Here is a 17,222-nt window from a genome sequence, read left to right on the forward strand (position 1 = left end):
AAGACACTGTACTTGTATTTCTTTCTCTCTCTCTCTTTCTTTTCCACCCCATTTCTCCCACTCTTTCTCTGTCTCTTTCACTCTCTGTGTCTCTTTTTCTCTTCCTTTGTTGCTCTTTGTCTCTTTCTCTTCTGTGTCTTTTCACCTCTTTTGCTCTAACTTCCTTTTTTTCCTTTCTCTCTTTTTCTCTCTTCATACCCTTTGCGCTTTTTTTTCTTTTTTCTCTCCTTCTGTCTTTCTATTTCTCTTTGGATTTCTTTCTTCCTCTCCCTTTCTTTTCCCCCTCTCTCACAACTTTTTATAATTTGTTTCTCACACTCTCTCCCTCTCTCTCTTTTTCTTTCTTTGTCCCGCCCTTTCTCCTTTTCCCTCCCTCTTTCTCTTATTTCTTTATCTCTTTTTCTTTTTCTCTAATCTACTAGTCCGGCCCCTTACAGATAGTTTGTTCTATGGTGTGGCCCCCGAGTTCAAATGAGTTTGACACCCCTGTGCTATACGCTTACTCGTCCGGAAGAAAGTAGAGATATGGAACGATGGCACGCTTTCTTTTGCGGGGATGGAATTTCCCGCAAAAAGGTCTCCGGCTCAGTAAGAGCCCCCCGTTGGGCACACTGCCGGAGAAAGAGCGGGTTTTGGGTCCGAGGATCTGATTTTTGTGTTGCGGTCTTTGTCAGGGTGGCTGTTTTGGGGATATAATGACAGCGCAGGTGCTAACTCCTCGTCAGATGCAGCAGATCCTCCAGCAGCAAGTCTTGAGCCCTCAGCAGCTCCAGCTTCTTCTCCAGCAGCAGCAGGCCCTCATGTTGCAGCAGGTCAGTTCTCTCTCTCTCTCTCTCTCTCTCTCTCTCATCCTCTCTCTCTTTATGCCTTTCCTGTCACAAGACAGAAACGGAGACGGGACCCAATAGTGTTCGTTTTACTCAGTTTTATTGAGAAAGAGAGAGCAGCGCTAGCATCCACGATCCGATGATCGTCGGTCAAGGGGTAGCGGATGGCAGGAACGAGCGGGGGGAATTGTTGACAGCGAGGAAAACAGGTCGGTGGCCAGGACGGAGGAGCAAGGGCGGTAACGAGTCCAGAAAAGAGGTTCGCAACAGGTATCAGGTAGGAAACAGGGCAAAAACAGGTTGATGGCCAGGACATAGGAGCAAAACAGAAAAGGGTCCCGAGAAGAGGTCCGCAACAGGTATCAGGCAGGAAACAGGGCAAAAACAGGTCGATGGCCCGGGCGGAGAAGCAAAAACAGAAACAGGACCAGAAAAGAGGTCGGCATAAGGTATCTGCCAGGAAACGGGGCAAAAACAGGTCGATGTCCAGGGCACAGGAGCAAAAGCAGAAACCGGTCCAAAACAGGCCAATCTCGCTGTCAAAGACTACCTACGCTCCACACGGAAGTGCCACTTCCGCGTTCCTGCTTTCTTTCACCCGTGACCTACAATCATCAGATCGTGGATGCAAGTTCTGTTCTCCTTCTTAATAAAAACTGAGTAAAACGAATACAATTGGGTTCCGTCTCGTTCCTGGTCTGTGACAGCGTATTATTATTGTGGTCTGTAAATTTTGAAGTCTGTTGTTTGTTCTGTGTGTTTTTTGCAGCAACAGCTTGAAGATTTCTACAAGAAGCAGCAGGAGCAGCTCCAGATGCAGATCCTGCAGCAGCATGTCGTCACCGGAAAGCACACCAAAGAGGTGAGTGGCCCCTGGCATGGGGGGGGGGGGGGGGGGGGGTGTCAAAACCGGGGAGGGGTCTGACAGAGTCGTGTGCAGGACACCAGAAAAAGAAGGGGCCGGGGGATCGAATTCAAAGATGCATTACCTGGGAAACAAAGGAAGAAATAAGTGAAAAAACATAACAGAACGCATTCCGGACCAGTTGATGGAGGACGGTCACCCACCAAAGACTCGGAGTGCGCCCCCCAAAGGCATGGAGGATTGGCCAATTAGGGTTTATATAAGAGAGGATTCTGTCTTTGCAAAAATGAAACACTTTACGGACATTCTTAAGGACTCCATGTAGAAAAGATTGGGACCGCACGTAGCAGATAGGAAAGAATACATTCTGTGAGTAAATACTTTACTAGAATATGTAGATTGTGTCACGGTTGCTATGGTGCCCAATGGGCCCCGCCCGTCTGGTGCCAGCTGCGGCTCGTTGACAGATTAGCTTTCCTTCTATTTAGGTTCAGTGTTCTCACTCTCCGTTTGTCATTCCGTCGACAAACCTCTGCCCCACAAAATGTTGGTCCTGTCTCCTGCTGGTATTTCCTGTCCGGTATTGTTCCCATTTATTTTTTTCCTGTTTATTATTCTCTCCAGTTTTTGTTCCCATTTCGTTTGTCCTGTTTAATTTTGATATGCTGTTTTGATATCAATCCTGTCTGGAAATCCCCAGGCGGCAGACGCATGCGCACAGTAGCATCAAACCGCTGGCTAACGATCCCGAGATAGAGGCTACCGCGGCCAACTCGTTTGACTCGATCGATTTGCCGTTTGGTGATCGTCGGTGTATACCGGACGGTAGCCATCATTGCCAATTTTGCGTTTTTCCGTACAGATTTTCTCGTACGTCGTACGCTTCTTAAAACGCATCAGAAATGTACTTTGTACGGCAAAAACGTACAGATCGACGGGTATGGATTCCTTTGAAGGTCCTGGAAAAGTGAAAGTGCTTGAATTTGGCCATGACCGTGGCTGGAATGTGCACGAGGGGGGTCTTTCCTTTGCTGCCCCTTTTGGGCAGGTTTGCCCGCGTGCCCGAACAATGGCATCAGAGCGATAGCATGCCCGTTGAGGCTTTTAGAATCAAAGAAAACCAGGGGCAATTGATCACTGGAATAGGGGGGTGGGGAGGTTGGGGGTCTCCTTTTTGAAACGTATCGGGCGTGATCACAGGAAATAGACGAAGCCCCGCGAGGCTCGGCGAAGCTTCGCCTCCGCGCCGTGGAAAAACACAAGAAGGAGAATGACAGGGGCCCCTCCCCCGACGGCCCCCCGACAATGACCCCCCGCCGGGCCCCCCGGGACTTCCGAGACATCCGAATTCAGCTTTTGAAAGTTGTTGGCGCGAGCGGCACAATCCGGGCCCGACAAGCACGTTTTTTATCTCGTGTCACGGCAAATTTTGGCTCCTGCTGTCTGACAATTTTTGTTAGCTTCTTGGTGGCTAGCGGCCCTTTTTATGTGGCGTGCACGGGAGCCCCCCCCCGCCCGACTCCGGGGCCCCAAAGATGAAATATTTCTTTGCAGATATGCCACCTCGTGTTTGTCGAGTGAGAAAAGCAGAGGTGGTTAGACCAAACGGACGTTTGACTCAAGTCAAAGTACTTTAACTTCACGATAGTCGAATCATGAATCGGGTAAAAGTCAAAAACGACTGTGTGTCAGGACCAGAACGAAGACGGGACCCACTTGCGTGCGTTTCTCTTAGTTTTATCGGGAAGAAAATAAAGTCAACAACATCAAGTTAAACATCTGCTCAACCGAGATATTGCACTTCAAACCTTGTTTCGTGACTGCGGTCTGGTGTGTCCATAGCTTTGGGGAAGAAGGCGTCTGTCTGGGAAAGGGGACATGCTGATACTCTTGTTTGGGGCTTAGGTATGCACCGAATCACAATCACTATCGCCCTCTCCTGTGAGACAAGAGAATTGCCTGCCTCACTCTGTGTTTGCTCAGAACTGTTATACGTTTTGTTATCATCGTATTCATAATATTCATATATCGTGTCGAGTTAAATGAGAAAGAACTTTAACACTGAATAAATGAAAGCGTTTTTTTTGTCTTTTCCATCATGAAAACAGGTGAGGCACAGACTCAGCTGCCTCTCTTGACTGCAGGTCACTGTGCACATCCTTCTTGTAGAGAGTCGGCAGTCCTAAGAGCGGATTTCCTATTTTTTTTTAGCAGGTGTCGGCCTTCCAGCAGCAGCTCCTTCAGGTCCAGCAGCAGCAACATCTGCAGCAACATCTGCAGCAACATCTGCTCAGTCTGCAACGGCAAGGCCTGCTCGCCGTCCAGTCGAGGCACGCCCCCGTGGCCCACGGTGAGTCCCGAGTTACACTTACCAGTTACTTCGTTTCAAAAGTAATCCGGGTTACGTTTTTAAGAGTTTCAGACAGTAAAACTCAATTTGGACCGCACAATTCACAACTACACAAGCTCCCCGATTTGTGTGTGTGTGTGTGTTTGCGTGAGAGAGACCTCATCTCATTTTTTGCTGATAAAGTGTGTTTTATTGCCCCTTTCTCATAAATATGGGTGCCATGAACATTAGAGAGAGGGGAAAAGAAAGAGGAAAATCCGTGACAGAAAATGGAGTGTCTGCCATTAAAGAGTACCTCTAAGTACAGTGAATTGCATAAAAGACGACCCCCTTGATACTGCTTTAAAATCGCCACGTCATAAAAGAAATATAAACAAATATGTACAAGGGAAAGCAGCACCCCCAAATCTGAACACTGCAGCTTTAAATATAACGGAGTTTCTTTTTCTTTTCTTTTTCTTGGGGGCACCAAAAAAAAAAAGCTTGCTTTTCTTTTCCACTACACATGAACTCCAAATACAAAACACAACAGTGATGTCTGGAAAAATGTAGGATGCCCTTCACGAAGAGAAAAGGTTCCATGTTTTTACTAACATCATTTATATTATACATGACGGGAGCAAAACCGCAACTTTGGCAGTACTTTAGTCAGTATTTTTTACTGACTAACACTTCATTTTTTGCCCATTTATACTGACCAAAAAGTAAAACTAAAAGCCAACAAAAACATGATCCAAAACACAAAAACTAACGAACAATAAAAGGAAAAAAAAGACCCGAAACACCCCTAAAAACCTGAACCAAAAATCCTCAAAAAGATGACTGAAAAAAAAAAGAACCAAAAACAGATCTGGAAAACGAGCAAAAAACAACCTCCCAAGAAACAGACAAGAAAAAAACCTGAAAATGTCAGGACCAGAAGGGAAAAAGAACCCAATTGCGTATCGTTTACCACAAGTTTTTATTGAAAGAAAGAGGAAGGGCTGCGCCCAAGATCTGCTGTATGCGGGAAGCAAGTCGCTCTGGCACTTGGATTGTGATCCGAGTACGGACGTGGATCTTCCTTAGTGAGTGATGGCGGTGTCAGGGACAGAAAAACAGGTTGGTACCCGGGACAGCAAAAACGTGTTCGGGGTCTGGAAACGAGTCATAAGCCAAGACGGTAGACCGGACGTTGTCGGGATCACAAATGGGTCGTAAGCAGGGGCGGGGAAGCAGACGTGGTCCGGAACAAAACAGGTCGTAACTGGAGACAAACGGGAGGAAAAACGGGACAGGCTGGAGTCAGGGTCGAAAAAGGCTTGCCTTGTATACACAGAGGTTCGCAGACGGACTGACAACATGGGATTGACAGGACTGGGTTCAAATAGGGACAGGGAACCAATAAGAGCCCGCCAAAAGAGCAGGCACAGGTAAATCACATCGGTAATCATGACAGAAATAATGCTAAAATTATTGGCCCAAAAAACAAAAACACAACCAAAAAAACCACCCCCCCCTCGGGAAAATGATAATAACAACGCTGTACTAATCTGTCAGGACCAGAACGGAAACAGGACCCACTCGCGTAACGTTACTCACAGTTTTATTAGGAAGAAAGGAAAGGAGTGCACACACGATCCGGAGATCGCTGGTCGCGGTGTTTAGGTTGCTCAGATGCGGAAGTGGGACTTCCGTTGTTAGCGATGGTGGTGTCGGGAACGCAAAAAAGTCGAAAACCAGGAGAGGAGAGTAGACGTGATCGAGATAAAAAAACGGATCGTTATCCGGGGCGGGAGAACAGACGTGGTCGAGATCAAAACAGGTTGTAATTTGGGACGGGAGACCAAACGTGGTTGTAGCAGGAGCAAAAACACAGGACAGGTGAAAAAGGGCTTGCTGTGTACCAACAGAGATTCGCAGACGGACCGACAAGAGGGGACTGACAGGATCGAGTTTAAATACTGACAGGGAGCCAATCCGTCAACAAGCTGCAGCTGGCGTCACACGGGCGGGGCCAATTGGGCGCCATGCAACTGTGATACATGGGCGGGGTCAATTGGTTGCCATGGCAACCGTGACATAATTAGCCAAAAAACAACCAATAAAAGGCCAGAACGGGCCAAAACATGACCCAAAGAATGACGGCTCCAAAAATCGGACCCCAAAAAAACCTGCCGAAAAAGCTGACTGACAAAAACAAAAATGACCCTAAATAGAATTTTTTAAAAAATAACCTTCAAAAATCCGCAAAAAATGAAACAAATTAAAGACAAAATGGAACGGGCGAGGCTACGTCTCCATCGGCAATTCCGGACGTAAAGAGCGGCAACTTTTGGGGACACAAATGCGTTTTGCCCGGCGCTTCCCTCATCCATCATTTCATAAAGTCTTAATGCGTTCCCGCGTGATGAGCTTTTTCTATCTTTTGGCAAAAGTCATTTGACGACCGGCGTTTCGGGAATTTGCAGATAACGAAGGAGAGTGATGGACGGCTTCCCGGTTATCCTTTCCCCGCTTACCTCTCGGAAGCGCTTAGACTGGGGGTGGGCAAGCCGCGGCCCTCCGTCCGACCGCCGAAACGGGTCACGCCGCAAAGGGTCGGAAAGTGCAAACTCTCGGGGTTAGGAACGGAATCGGTGCCGGACAAAAACGATACGACCGATATTGCCTACCCGATGGTTTCCGTAATATTACGCTTCTGAAAAGATTCTCCACAAACGTCGTCTCGTGACATCCAGGAGCGCCCGTCGAATCCAAAAGGACCCCAGATATAAAAACGGGTCCAGAAACAGGTCGGCAACAGGTATCAGGCAGGAGAAAACAGGGCAGGAGAATGTCAGAAGGTGCAGAGCTTGCCTAGTTGAAAGCATAGGTTCGCAGACGGTCCTAAAGCTTCCTCTTGGAAGACGGGGGTTTAAAAAGAGTCCGGCAACCAATCAGCGATCAGGGCTGTTGGCGCCAACGGGGCAGACTATGGTGCCCCGAATCAGTAATCATGTTCCTGTTTCGCCCCATCATTCTAATTTTCAAATCATTTTTTTCACGATACAGCACCATTCTCAGCCAATCGGAGGCTTGTTTTCCCGTCTCACAGCCCGCATTAGCCTATAAGAGCCTGTAAAGATTAGCCAGGATTAACCAAATCAAATGATGATTGGCACGTTGGTTAGCCAATGAAATCTAAAAAGACACTCTTTATTCAAATGAGACCCAACTCCTAAAGCCACTCGTGTGATTCATTTTGACATGCATCAAGCGCAAGTATCCACAATTATTGATTCACTTCTGGAAAAGATGTCAAACCTTTACAACTCTTTCACAATGTCGAAAAAATGGGTCAAAGTCAAACACACGGTTGCTAAGTATTTAGTGCTGGAAACTGACCTACTCTCAGAAAAATGTGTGAAAGACAAAGTTTAGTTATTCAGATTGTGATCCAGTTTGACATGCAAAACTCATCTGCAGGCATTTGGTTGCAAAAGAAATTTCAGGCAAGGATAAAACCCTTCCTATGTGTTCCAAGTCAGATGACTCAATGTTAGTAGCAGTGACTTGTTCTTTTTTTCTTTATTCCTTCCTCATTCCCTTTTTCATTTTTCTTTCTTTTTGGCCTTTTTTCTCATTTTCTTCTCTCCCTCTCTGTTGTCATTTTTTCCCTTTTTATTTCTCTTCATTTTAATTTCTGTTTTCCTTTACTTTCCTTTGTTTTCTTTTCCTTTTCTTCTCTCTCTCTTCTCCCTTTTTCTGTTTTTCTTTTCCCCTTTCCTTTCTTTTTTTCTCCCTTTCTTGACCTAACTCATCATCTGCAGGCATTTGGTTGCAAAAAACATTTCAGGCGTGAATAAAACCCATCTATTCCTAAGTCAGATGATTCAATGTTAGTAGCACTTGCAGTGACTTGTTCTTTTTTTCTCCTTCACTCCTTTCTCATTCCCTTTTTCATTTTTCTTTTCTATGGCCTTTTTTTCTCATTTACTTCTCTCTCTCTCTCTCTCTCTCTCTCTCTCTCTCTGTCGTCCTTTTTTCCTCTTTATTTCTTTTCTTTTTTTTCATCCTTCCTTTACTTCTTGTTCTTTTCTTCTCTCTTGTCTTCCTTTTTCTTTGTTTTTTTCTCCTTTCTTGACCTTTTCCTCCCTTTCTTCTTCTCTCTCTCTTTCTCTTTTCCTGTTTTCGTTCCTTTTTTCTTCTTGCTTTATTTTCTTTTCTATGTATTTTATTCCCTTTTCTTATTTTTCTTTTCTTTTCTGGTCTCGGTCGGGTCGGCTCCAGTCAGCGACAAGACAAATTTTCGGCTAATACCGAAAGCGTCGAACGTGGGGGGCCGGCTCGCTGGCAGTGATGGATCGGCGGCGTCGCTAACGTGGCGCTAACGTAGCGCTTAATACTTCTTTTGGCTAGGACATATTTCAGGCCTGGGGAGGGGGTTTAGGGGGGGTGGGCACAGCGAGCCCCTCATTACTGCAACATCAACACAGGTTCAAGCCTGACACGCCACATAAACTAATAGTGGTGTGGTGGTCCGAGGACCCCCCCCCCCCCCCTTCTCACTGGCCGCAAAGAGTAACGGGGCGCTCTAAAGAGCCCCCAGTGCCGGGGGCCATTTTTCCTTTCCAGGACGACCCGTGTCATTATTAAGCTGAAATTCCTGTTCACCCGGGGAGGGGGGGACAAGGACGGAAAAAGGTTGAAGTCTGGTCCCGGATATCCCAAATGAAGTTGACGGGACCCCTCATCCGTCACGCGTCCCGACAGCATACATTTTTAACAGGTTTAGGGGTCCTTCTCCATTACGGAGAGAGGCGAGAGAATCGCCTGCCTCACTAGATAGCTAATCCATCCATCCATCCATTATCTGCACCGCTTATCCACAGTAGGGTCACGGGGGTGCCGGAGCCCATCCCACTCTGCAGTGGGCCGGGGACACAGAGACAGACAACTCACTAAAGACAATTTGGACCAGCCAATTCACCTGACATGCATGTTTTTGGAGGAAACCGGAGTGCCCGGAGGAAACCCACGCAAGCACGGGGAGAACATGCAAACTCCACACACAGGAGGTTCAATCTCATGACCTCAGAACTGTGCTGCACACGCGCTAACCACTGCTAGCTAATCCTGCTAGCTCATCCTGCGTTAGTCAAATAACAACAGAAGAAAAGGACTCCATTTGCTGTAAGCTCGCAAATGCCGGGGTTCGTACAGGTGCTTAAAATCCTTAAAAATGCCTGAGGTTTAATGTTGTCTTTTATAGGTCTGGATTTTGGGTCAAGTGCTTAGAAATGCTTAAAATCGGTGCTATTGGCCTTCTGACTCTTTAGACCACGCAATCAATGAAATGGTAAATGATCTGCATTTCCATAGTGCTTTTTCAAGTCCATGAAAACCTCCAACAGCGCTTTACAATGTTGTTCACACTCACCCATTCACACACGCACTCACACACCGATAGCGGTCACAGACACGCAAGGCGCCGACCTGCTCATCATGAGGGTTTCAGTGTCTCTCCCAAGGACACTTTTTATGAGCGCTCTACCTCCTGAGCTAATGCTAATGCTAAAATGACACCAACATCCATGATATTTGGACGAAGGCATGAGAAGCCGAAAAGAGCAGTTCGGTTGAGGAATTTTAGTTCAAAGTTCCCAAATCAAAATCAAACTGTTTACTCTGAGCCTGTGAATAGGATTAATGTCACGGTTGCCATGGCACCCCATTGGCCCCGCCCATGGACACCAGCTGAAGCTTGTGGACCTATGGCTACCTATGACTACATAAACGTTGTCCTTTGAGTCGCCTTTTTGTCGGGTCGTCTGCCAAAATCCTGCTAAACTCTTTTGTGATATGTCAAGCCCTGTGAATCCCTGTTTTTGCCTGTGTTTTTTGCTCTTGTTTTGTTTTTGCCACGATCCATTTCTTTGACCAACTTCTCGTTGCGATCAATCGACTTCCGCGACCGACGATCTCCGGATCGAGTGTGCGCTCATTCTTCTTCCCAATGAACTGTGAGTAACGTTACGCGAGTGGGTTCTTCTTCTTGCTTTCTGTCCTGGTCCTGACAATTAAGTCATCCATCAGTGAAAAATGAGGGTAGAACGCTTCTGATTACAAGCAACCTCATGGAAGCCATCAGACATTGCAGAACGAAGGATACAACTTCAGTCTGTCATGACCAGAACAGAGACAGGACCCACTTGCGTACTTTTCTCTCCCTTTTATCGGGAAGAAGGGAAAATATTGTACACACCATCCGGTGGTCGCAGGAAGCAGGTTCCTCGGATGCGGAAGTGGTATTTTCGTGGTGAGCGATGGCGGAAAAAACAGGTCAGTAGCCGGGACAGGAAAGCAAAAAAACGTGGTTGAGATCAGAAAATGGCCAGGGAAACAGACAGGGGCCAAAACAGGAGCGAGTCAGGGTCGAAAAGCTTGCCTAGCGTGAACCGAGGTTCGCAGATGGACTGATAACAGTTGACAGAAAGACAGGGGTTTACATAGTGACAGGGAGCCAATCGGAGTCCGAGGCAATGCTCATAAGATACGAAGTGACACATTTTGCTCATCTAACAATCGGTTATCCTCCGTTGGCGTGCCTCACTCCATAGGAAATCTTGCGCGATGAAAAGAAATCCCCGGAACGAGAGAAAAAAACAGATTGATTTGCTGTTGGCTGGCTAATATGTTATTCATTGTATCGTTTGCGGCGCCGCATTCATATCCTCGCTCTAATTATCACGCTCTGACTTGAGGCAAGAGAATTGCGTGCCTCACTAAATGGAAAATGCTCAGTTAGGAAAGTAAGTCCATGCAACAAGAAAAAAAAGACTCTCTGTTAGTCTGTTAATACAGTTACTAATTCTATCGATGAGGGCGCCAAATCACGATCCTTCCCCTTCCCAAATGAGGCAAGAGAATTGCGTGCCTCACTAGGTAGAAAATGCGGCGTTAGGAAAGGAAGTCCACGCAGAAGAAAAAAAAGACTTTATTAGTCTGTGAATACAATCACTAATTGTATCGATTGTGGCGCCAAATCACAATACTTGCTCTCACGATCGCCCTCTAAATGAGGCAAAAGAATTGCGCGCCTCACTAGATAGAAAATGCTCCGTTAGGAAAGTAAGTCCACCCAACAACAAAAAAAGACTTTCTTTCAGTTTCTGAATACAATCACTAATTCTGTCGATCTGGTCGCCAAATCATGATCCTTGCTCCCACGATCGCCCTCTAAATGAGGCAAGAGAATTGCGTGCCTCACTGGATAGAAAATGCTACGTTAGGAAAGTAAGTCCACGCAACCAAAAAAAAGACTATCATTTAACTTGTTAATACAATCATTAAATCTATTGTTTGATGCGGCAAATGACAATTACTCGCCTTCTGCCACGAGGCAAGTGAATGGCGTGCCTCACTCTGCAAACCCTCAGTACCATAATATAACACATACTCTTACTAATGTTTGTTAAATTGTGTAAAAATGTAAGACCGGCGAGAGTCAGAGGCGGGCGGCCCGGCTACCCGTGGCCCCAAATCGAGTTGGCGGGCAGCTCGTCCATCACCTGTCCCGACCGCATCCATTTTTTACGGGCTCGTCTTCGTTTCGCCGTCACCTTGAAAGATAAAAAGGGGGAGAAGAAAGCCATCGGAAATTCCGGGGAAGGTCCTCCGAAGAAACTCGATTGTCGGATGGGAAAAGACGCCGGCCGGTTGACCTTCACCAAAAATTGACGGGGAGAATCGTCGTGCCCGCCTTCCCCCGCTGATCCTGTTCTATCGGCTTTTTTTGGATTCCTCAATGTTGTTTAGCGCTTCGATTGGAAGAAAGGGAGCTGCTTCCGTTGACCGAGAGCCCTCTGCATTCTCTCAGGGTCAGGCCTGATCAAATTTGCCCAAACCGCGGCTTTTAAAGCCCGACCTGTTTCCTATTTCATTTGGGAGGACTCGGGAGGAGGAGGGATGATTTACGATATGTCTTTTGGAATTGTAAATTTTGTTGTATTTCTGTGCGGTTACGTCAAGGGTCTCCAACCTGGCGCCCGTCGGGCACCAGGGTTCCCCCTAAAGACAGTTAAGGGGCCCGCGGACCTGTTTTGAAAGTAGCTTAATATTGCCGGGTCATTGGGATTTTCTATGAAAAGGATTTTTGTCTTTCTATTGAAGCCTATTTCAATGGCAATAACATAGTTAGAACATGAAAAATCGTCATTTCAAAATCAACTACTGATCATTATTTTTGAGCAATTCGTTTAACGAATAAAATGAGAATCCATTCGTGTGTTAAAAAATTGTTTTTTTTTTCATCTTTTTATTGATATATTTTACAGGAAGTACAGCAAACTAAATGCCAATGTATGGGTTTTATATAGCTAGCTATCTGGCTAGTGCTTTAGCTTTGTAGCTAGCTATCTTACATTTTTAGATATTTAGCAAGCATCTAGCTAGCTTTTTAAGTTTTTGCATGCTTTCTACCTGGCTATTTAGTTGGCTTTATACTCTTTTAGCAAGCTCTCTTTTAGTTTTTTCCCTTTAAAGCTAGTTATCAAGGTACTGTTTTAGCTATTTAGCCAGCTACCTTGCTAAGTTGCTATTTTCGAAATGGATATCAAAGTGGGTGCCCTTTGCGCCAATTGGGAACGAAATAGTAGCTTGACGCTCAGACAAAGGTTGGAAACAATTATAAAATTGTGATGTGAAGCGTCACCACCCCCTACTGGTCGCCCCAAGAGGACAGCTCTATTTAGAAAATGGGCTCTTTGGCTTGGCTCACTGAGAAGAGCTGGCTCTCTCAATTTTTTTTGAATTTTAATAATATTCTATGAATAATAAATAAACTCATACAGTATCAATTTAAATATTAACAGATCTACAAATGAATTGTGATACACCAAAAAAGTTGATCTTTTAAAACACTGACACAAAACACTTCAGTGCTTCGAATAGATGAATCATAAACTATAAAAATAACTATTTACAATTCAATTTTAACCAATTTAGAAGCACATCCTCGAGAAAAACATGTCAAAATATCAATTAAAATAAAAAATTAACATCAGCAGTCTCTAAGATTGGATATCATTAAAACGAGTTCAAATTTGATTTTTTTTTCTGCTTTTTATACGAACAGTACTTTTCTTTTTTGTTTTACGTATTGAACGCTGTTATTACTCAAACCTTTCCGTCTTTTGTAAACGAGGCAAGCATCGTCGAGGCAAAATGGCAGAATTACTCTCAGTTTACAGCAGCCCATTGACACAGATCATGAATACTGACAATGACAGGCGGACGATAACAGAAAATGAAAGCGTCCGACCCGACCTCAGTTCCATGGCCATCAAGAAAACTCTGGTCTAGCTCAGCAGCTCCTCTTGTGGCGGGCTTGCAAAAGGGGGGTCTCCGGGACCACCGGGTCATTGAGCCGCCCCGTCAAGCACGCGAGCTAAAAATACATGCCCCTTCCGTCCGCCCGCATCGACTGTGACCTTCTCAGAAAGAACGCTCGTCTCGGTGGCACTTTTGGGTTAATCGCTTCCAGGACGAGCGCCACAAAACGCAGACGGGGAAAACAAAAACTGCCCGTGAGTGAATACTACAGTGATACCTCTGTATATGAGATTCATTTGTGCTTGTGTCCAAAAATGCTCGTATCTTGAGCACATTTTCCCTTTAGACGATAACTGAAAACCAGTTCATCTGTTCCTGGCCTCCTAGAAGCATCCAAGTTCTCGCTAAATGAGCGTTAAGTCTGGCGTGTCGACGGGATGCGGCGCAGAGCTTCCAGTGTACCTAGTCCCTTGCCTTCCTCTTGGAACTAAGTTGTTGCCTCTGGTGTTCTGGATACTGTTACCTCCCCACTTGGCTTTTCGTGTACCGAACCCTGCCTGAATAAAAGACCGCCGTTTACTATATTAATCTGTGTTTCTGGACCACAATTCTACACCCAACCGAGCCGAACTGGACGAGGCCAACGCCGCCAGCCGGTCTCGTTCCGTCCGTTCCGCTCTCGTGAGGTCTTCTAGGGATTTCTCTTCTTTTTCCGAAGCGCCAAAGCAGCGTTAAGTCTGGCGTGTCGATGGGATGCGACGCAGAGCTTCCAGTGTACTTAATCCCTCGCCTGCTTCTTGGAAATAAGTTGTTGCCTCTGGTGTTCTGGATACCGTTACCTCGCCACTTGGCTTTCTGTTTACCGAACCCTGCCGGAATAAAAGACCACCGTTTACTAGATGAATCTGTGTTTCTGCACCACGACTCTACACCTAACCGAGCCGAACCGGACGAGGCCACGAGTCCGTCTCGTTCCGTGACGTCTTCAAGGGATTTCTCTCCTTTTTCCGAGGCGCCAAATGAGCGTTAAGTCTGGCGTGTGGATGGGATGCGGTGCAGAGCTTCCAGTCTTTTGCACATTAATGCGCTTTGGAGAATATTACCCCGGGGTCCTGTTACTCAAAGAGGAAGCGGAGGGGGGTCTCGGGAAGGGGTCGAGTGCGGCTCTTGTAAACTTGTTGTCGCGTCGCCGAGACGCTAAAGACGGCCATTATTCAGATTTCATGCCTCGTCTGTATGTAAATCGTTTGACTCTGGGCGTGAAATCCGCCCGAGGATTTCTGTACACAAACATTAGCCGGATGATGCGGCGGGCGAGGCGGCTCGGGGGCGGGGGTCTCGCTAATGAACTCGCGCTTTTGTTTACAGGCAAACGATTTGAGGAAAGGGCCAAATGAAGCGCTAATTGATTCCTTTCCCCCCCCCCCGTTTTCCGCAGGCCTGCTTCCTGCCGAGCTGCAGCAACTGTGGAAGGAACTCGGCGTGGCCGCCGCTAACGTCAAAGAGGAATACAACGCTAACGCTAACGGACAGCGCCGCCGCCATCCGTCCTCGCCGCCGCCGTCCGACAACGGACTCCAAAATAACCAGCAGACCAACGGACACTACGTGGGCCACAAGACGGACGCGTAAGAGATACGATGAGCTAGCGTCAGCTAATGCTCTGTGTCCAACGTGGACTACATTTCTAAAGTTTGGGTCCCTTAGAACTGTCCTTATTTTGAAGGAAAGGCGCTGTTTTTTTAGCATGTTAGCATGGTTCATGGCTGCTTTAACGCAGATGTCTACATTTTAAGCCAATAGGTGTACAGAGTCCCAAATCCAGGAGGCAGCATTCTACTCTTCTAATAGTACATTGTGTTTGCTAGTTAGATAGCGAACAAATGATTGTGAAACCCTTGTGCCATGATGTTGGCTAGCTAGCTAGCTACCTACCTTCCTACATACCTTCCTACATACCTTCCTACCTACCTACCTTTCTACCTGCCTTCCTTCCTTCGTACCTATTTGCCTACCTTCCTACCTTCTTACCTACCTATCTTCCTACCTTACTACCTCCCTACCTACCTACCTACCTTCCTACCTACCTTCCTACCTACCTACCTTCCTACCTTCTTACCTACCTATCTGCCTACCTTCCTATCTTCCTACCTTACTACCTTTCTACCTACCTCCCTACCTACCTACCTACCTTCCTACCTACCTTCCTACCTACCTTCCTACCTACCTACTTACCTTCCTACCTTCTTACCTACCTATCTGCCTACCTTCCTACCTACCTACCTTCCTACCTTCTTACCTACCTATCTGCCTACCTTCCTACCTACCTACCTACCTACCTACCTACCTACCTACCTACCTACCTACCTACCTACCTACCTTCCTACCTTCCTACCTTCCTTGGTCATATCCCTCAAGAGGGGTGACCGACAGCAAGACAAACACAATAACACAATACAATAACAAAGAAAAGAAAATAAAACGAAAATAAAAACAAAATAAAAAAGGCGCAAAAAACACACACAAAACTTTTTGGCCAACCCAAATGGCCAAACACCCAAACAAGTTGGGTACCTCGGCACCCGAGTCGTTCACGCTTTGGTCCCTCCAGATGAAACGGGACACCAGAAAGCGGCCGTGTCACTCGGGTCAGGGTGACAACTCACTCTTTTGTTCAACAGCAGGGCCCGATAGCTTTCGCCGGTTTACCCCTGCCGCATCATACGGGTGCCCCGCCCATACCTTAGAATGGTTGAAAACATCCCACTATCCTTTGACAACACCTCTCCACTCATTCCTATCATCAACAAGAGCTCCAGAGCACAGCTGAAAATAGTTTAGCTGGTTGGAAGCTCGTCAAGTATCTGGAGCATCAAATTTTTAAATGTCCGTTGTTCCAAGAAAAAAATACCAAACAACTAAAGATCTCCTCTAACGGTGTGTACTACTCCTTTTAAAAAACAGAACAGACTTTAACCTAGAACTACCTCATGTTGGGATTTTTGGGATTGATGGCTATATTTTGAGGGGAATCATAAATGTACTGGGCTATATAAGCTTCACACAGACTTATTTTTTATGGTGTCGGAGTGTTGTTCTATTAAACATGAAAATGAAATCTCTGCAGGCAAGTGAGGGCTGTATGTATATATATTTACTTTTCAGAGTATGTATGCCCCCCCTCAGTACTAAAGTCTTTTTTTGAGTCAGGCGGGCAGGAAGAGAGCCCTTTTCCTGCCCGCCTGCCGGTTCCAAAGCCCGCCCACCTCAGGATCGCTTTACGGGGGTTCCGACTTAAGTAGCGTGCGTTTAGTTTCAGGTGTCAGGTAAAACCTTGGCAGGAGACTCCTAAAAGCTTAAGCGCATCTGCGGGAATCACTCGGTGGCTTTGCGCTTCCGTCTTAAGGAAGGAGAAATTCCATCCGCACGCAGCAAAGCCGCGGCACCGCCTCACGCCCCGTCGCGCTCGACACGCCGTTTAAAGTCGAGTTGACACTCAAAATAAGGAGAGAAAGCATCAATGTACCGGGAGAGAAACCTTCGGATAAGAAAGTCCGACCTGTTCTTATGTCTTCAATCTTACAAACCGGATCTGTCCTACAGGGTGTGGGTATCAAAGAACAGTCATACGATTGGCCCTAAAAAACACTACAGAAAATCAATCCAACAAACAGTATGACAAGAAATGGACAAAAATTGACCGGAATACAAAAAAGAAAAAAAAGAAAAGAAAAAAGACCAGAAAATAAAAGTTTAGCAGACAATAGAAATAAGGAGAGAAAACATCAATGAACCGGAAGAGAAAATTCCAGATAAGAAAATCTGACCTGTTCTTACATCTTCAAGTTTACAAACCGAATCCACATGACAGGGTGTGGGTATCAAA

General features: G+C 46.2%; 1 protein-coding gene across 1 annotated transcript in view; it reads left to right on the top strand.

The window, feature by feature from the left end:
- The window catches only part of foxp1b (forkhead box P1b), a 62,339-nt gene that overhangs the window by 22,969 nt on the left and 22,148 nt on the right, over window positions 1-17,222 (top strand). The window contains exons 4-7 of the mRNA XM_088337301.1: window positions 675-812; window positions 1,597-1,689; window positions 3,904-4,042; window positions 14,775-14,964. Of these exons, the coding sequence (XP_088193427.1) occupies window positions 675-812; window positions 1,597-1,689; window positions 3,904-4,042; window positions 14,775-14,964 (560 nt within the window). The remainder of the gene's footprint in view (window positions 1-674; window positions 813-1,596; window positions 1,690-3,903; window positions 4,043-14,774; window positions 14,965-17,222) is intronic.

This window comes from Urocampus carinirostris, chromosome 6 (assembly GCF_059441175.1).
Source record: "Urocampus carinirostris isolate Australia breed hairy pipefish chromosome 6, RoL_Ucar_1.0, whole genome shotgun sequence".
Lineage (NCBI taxonomy): Eukaryota > Metazoa > Chordata > Actinopteri > Syngnathiformes > Syngnathidae > Urocampus > Urocampus carinirostris.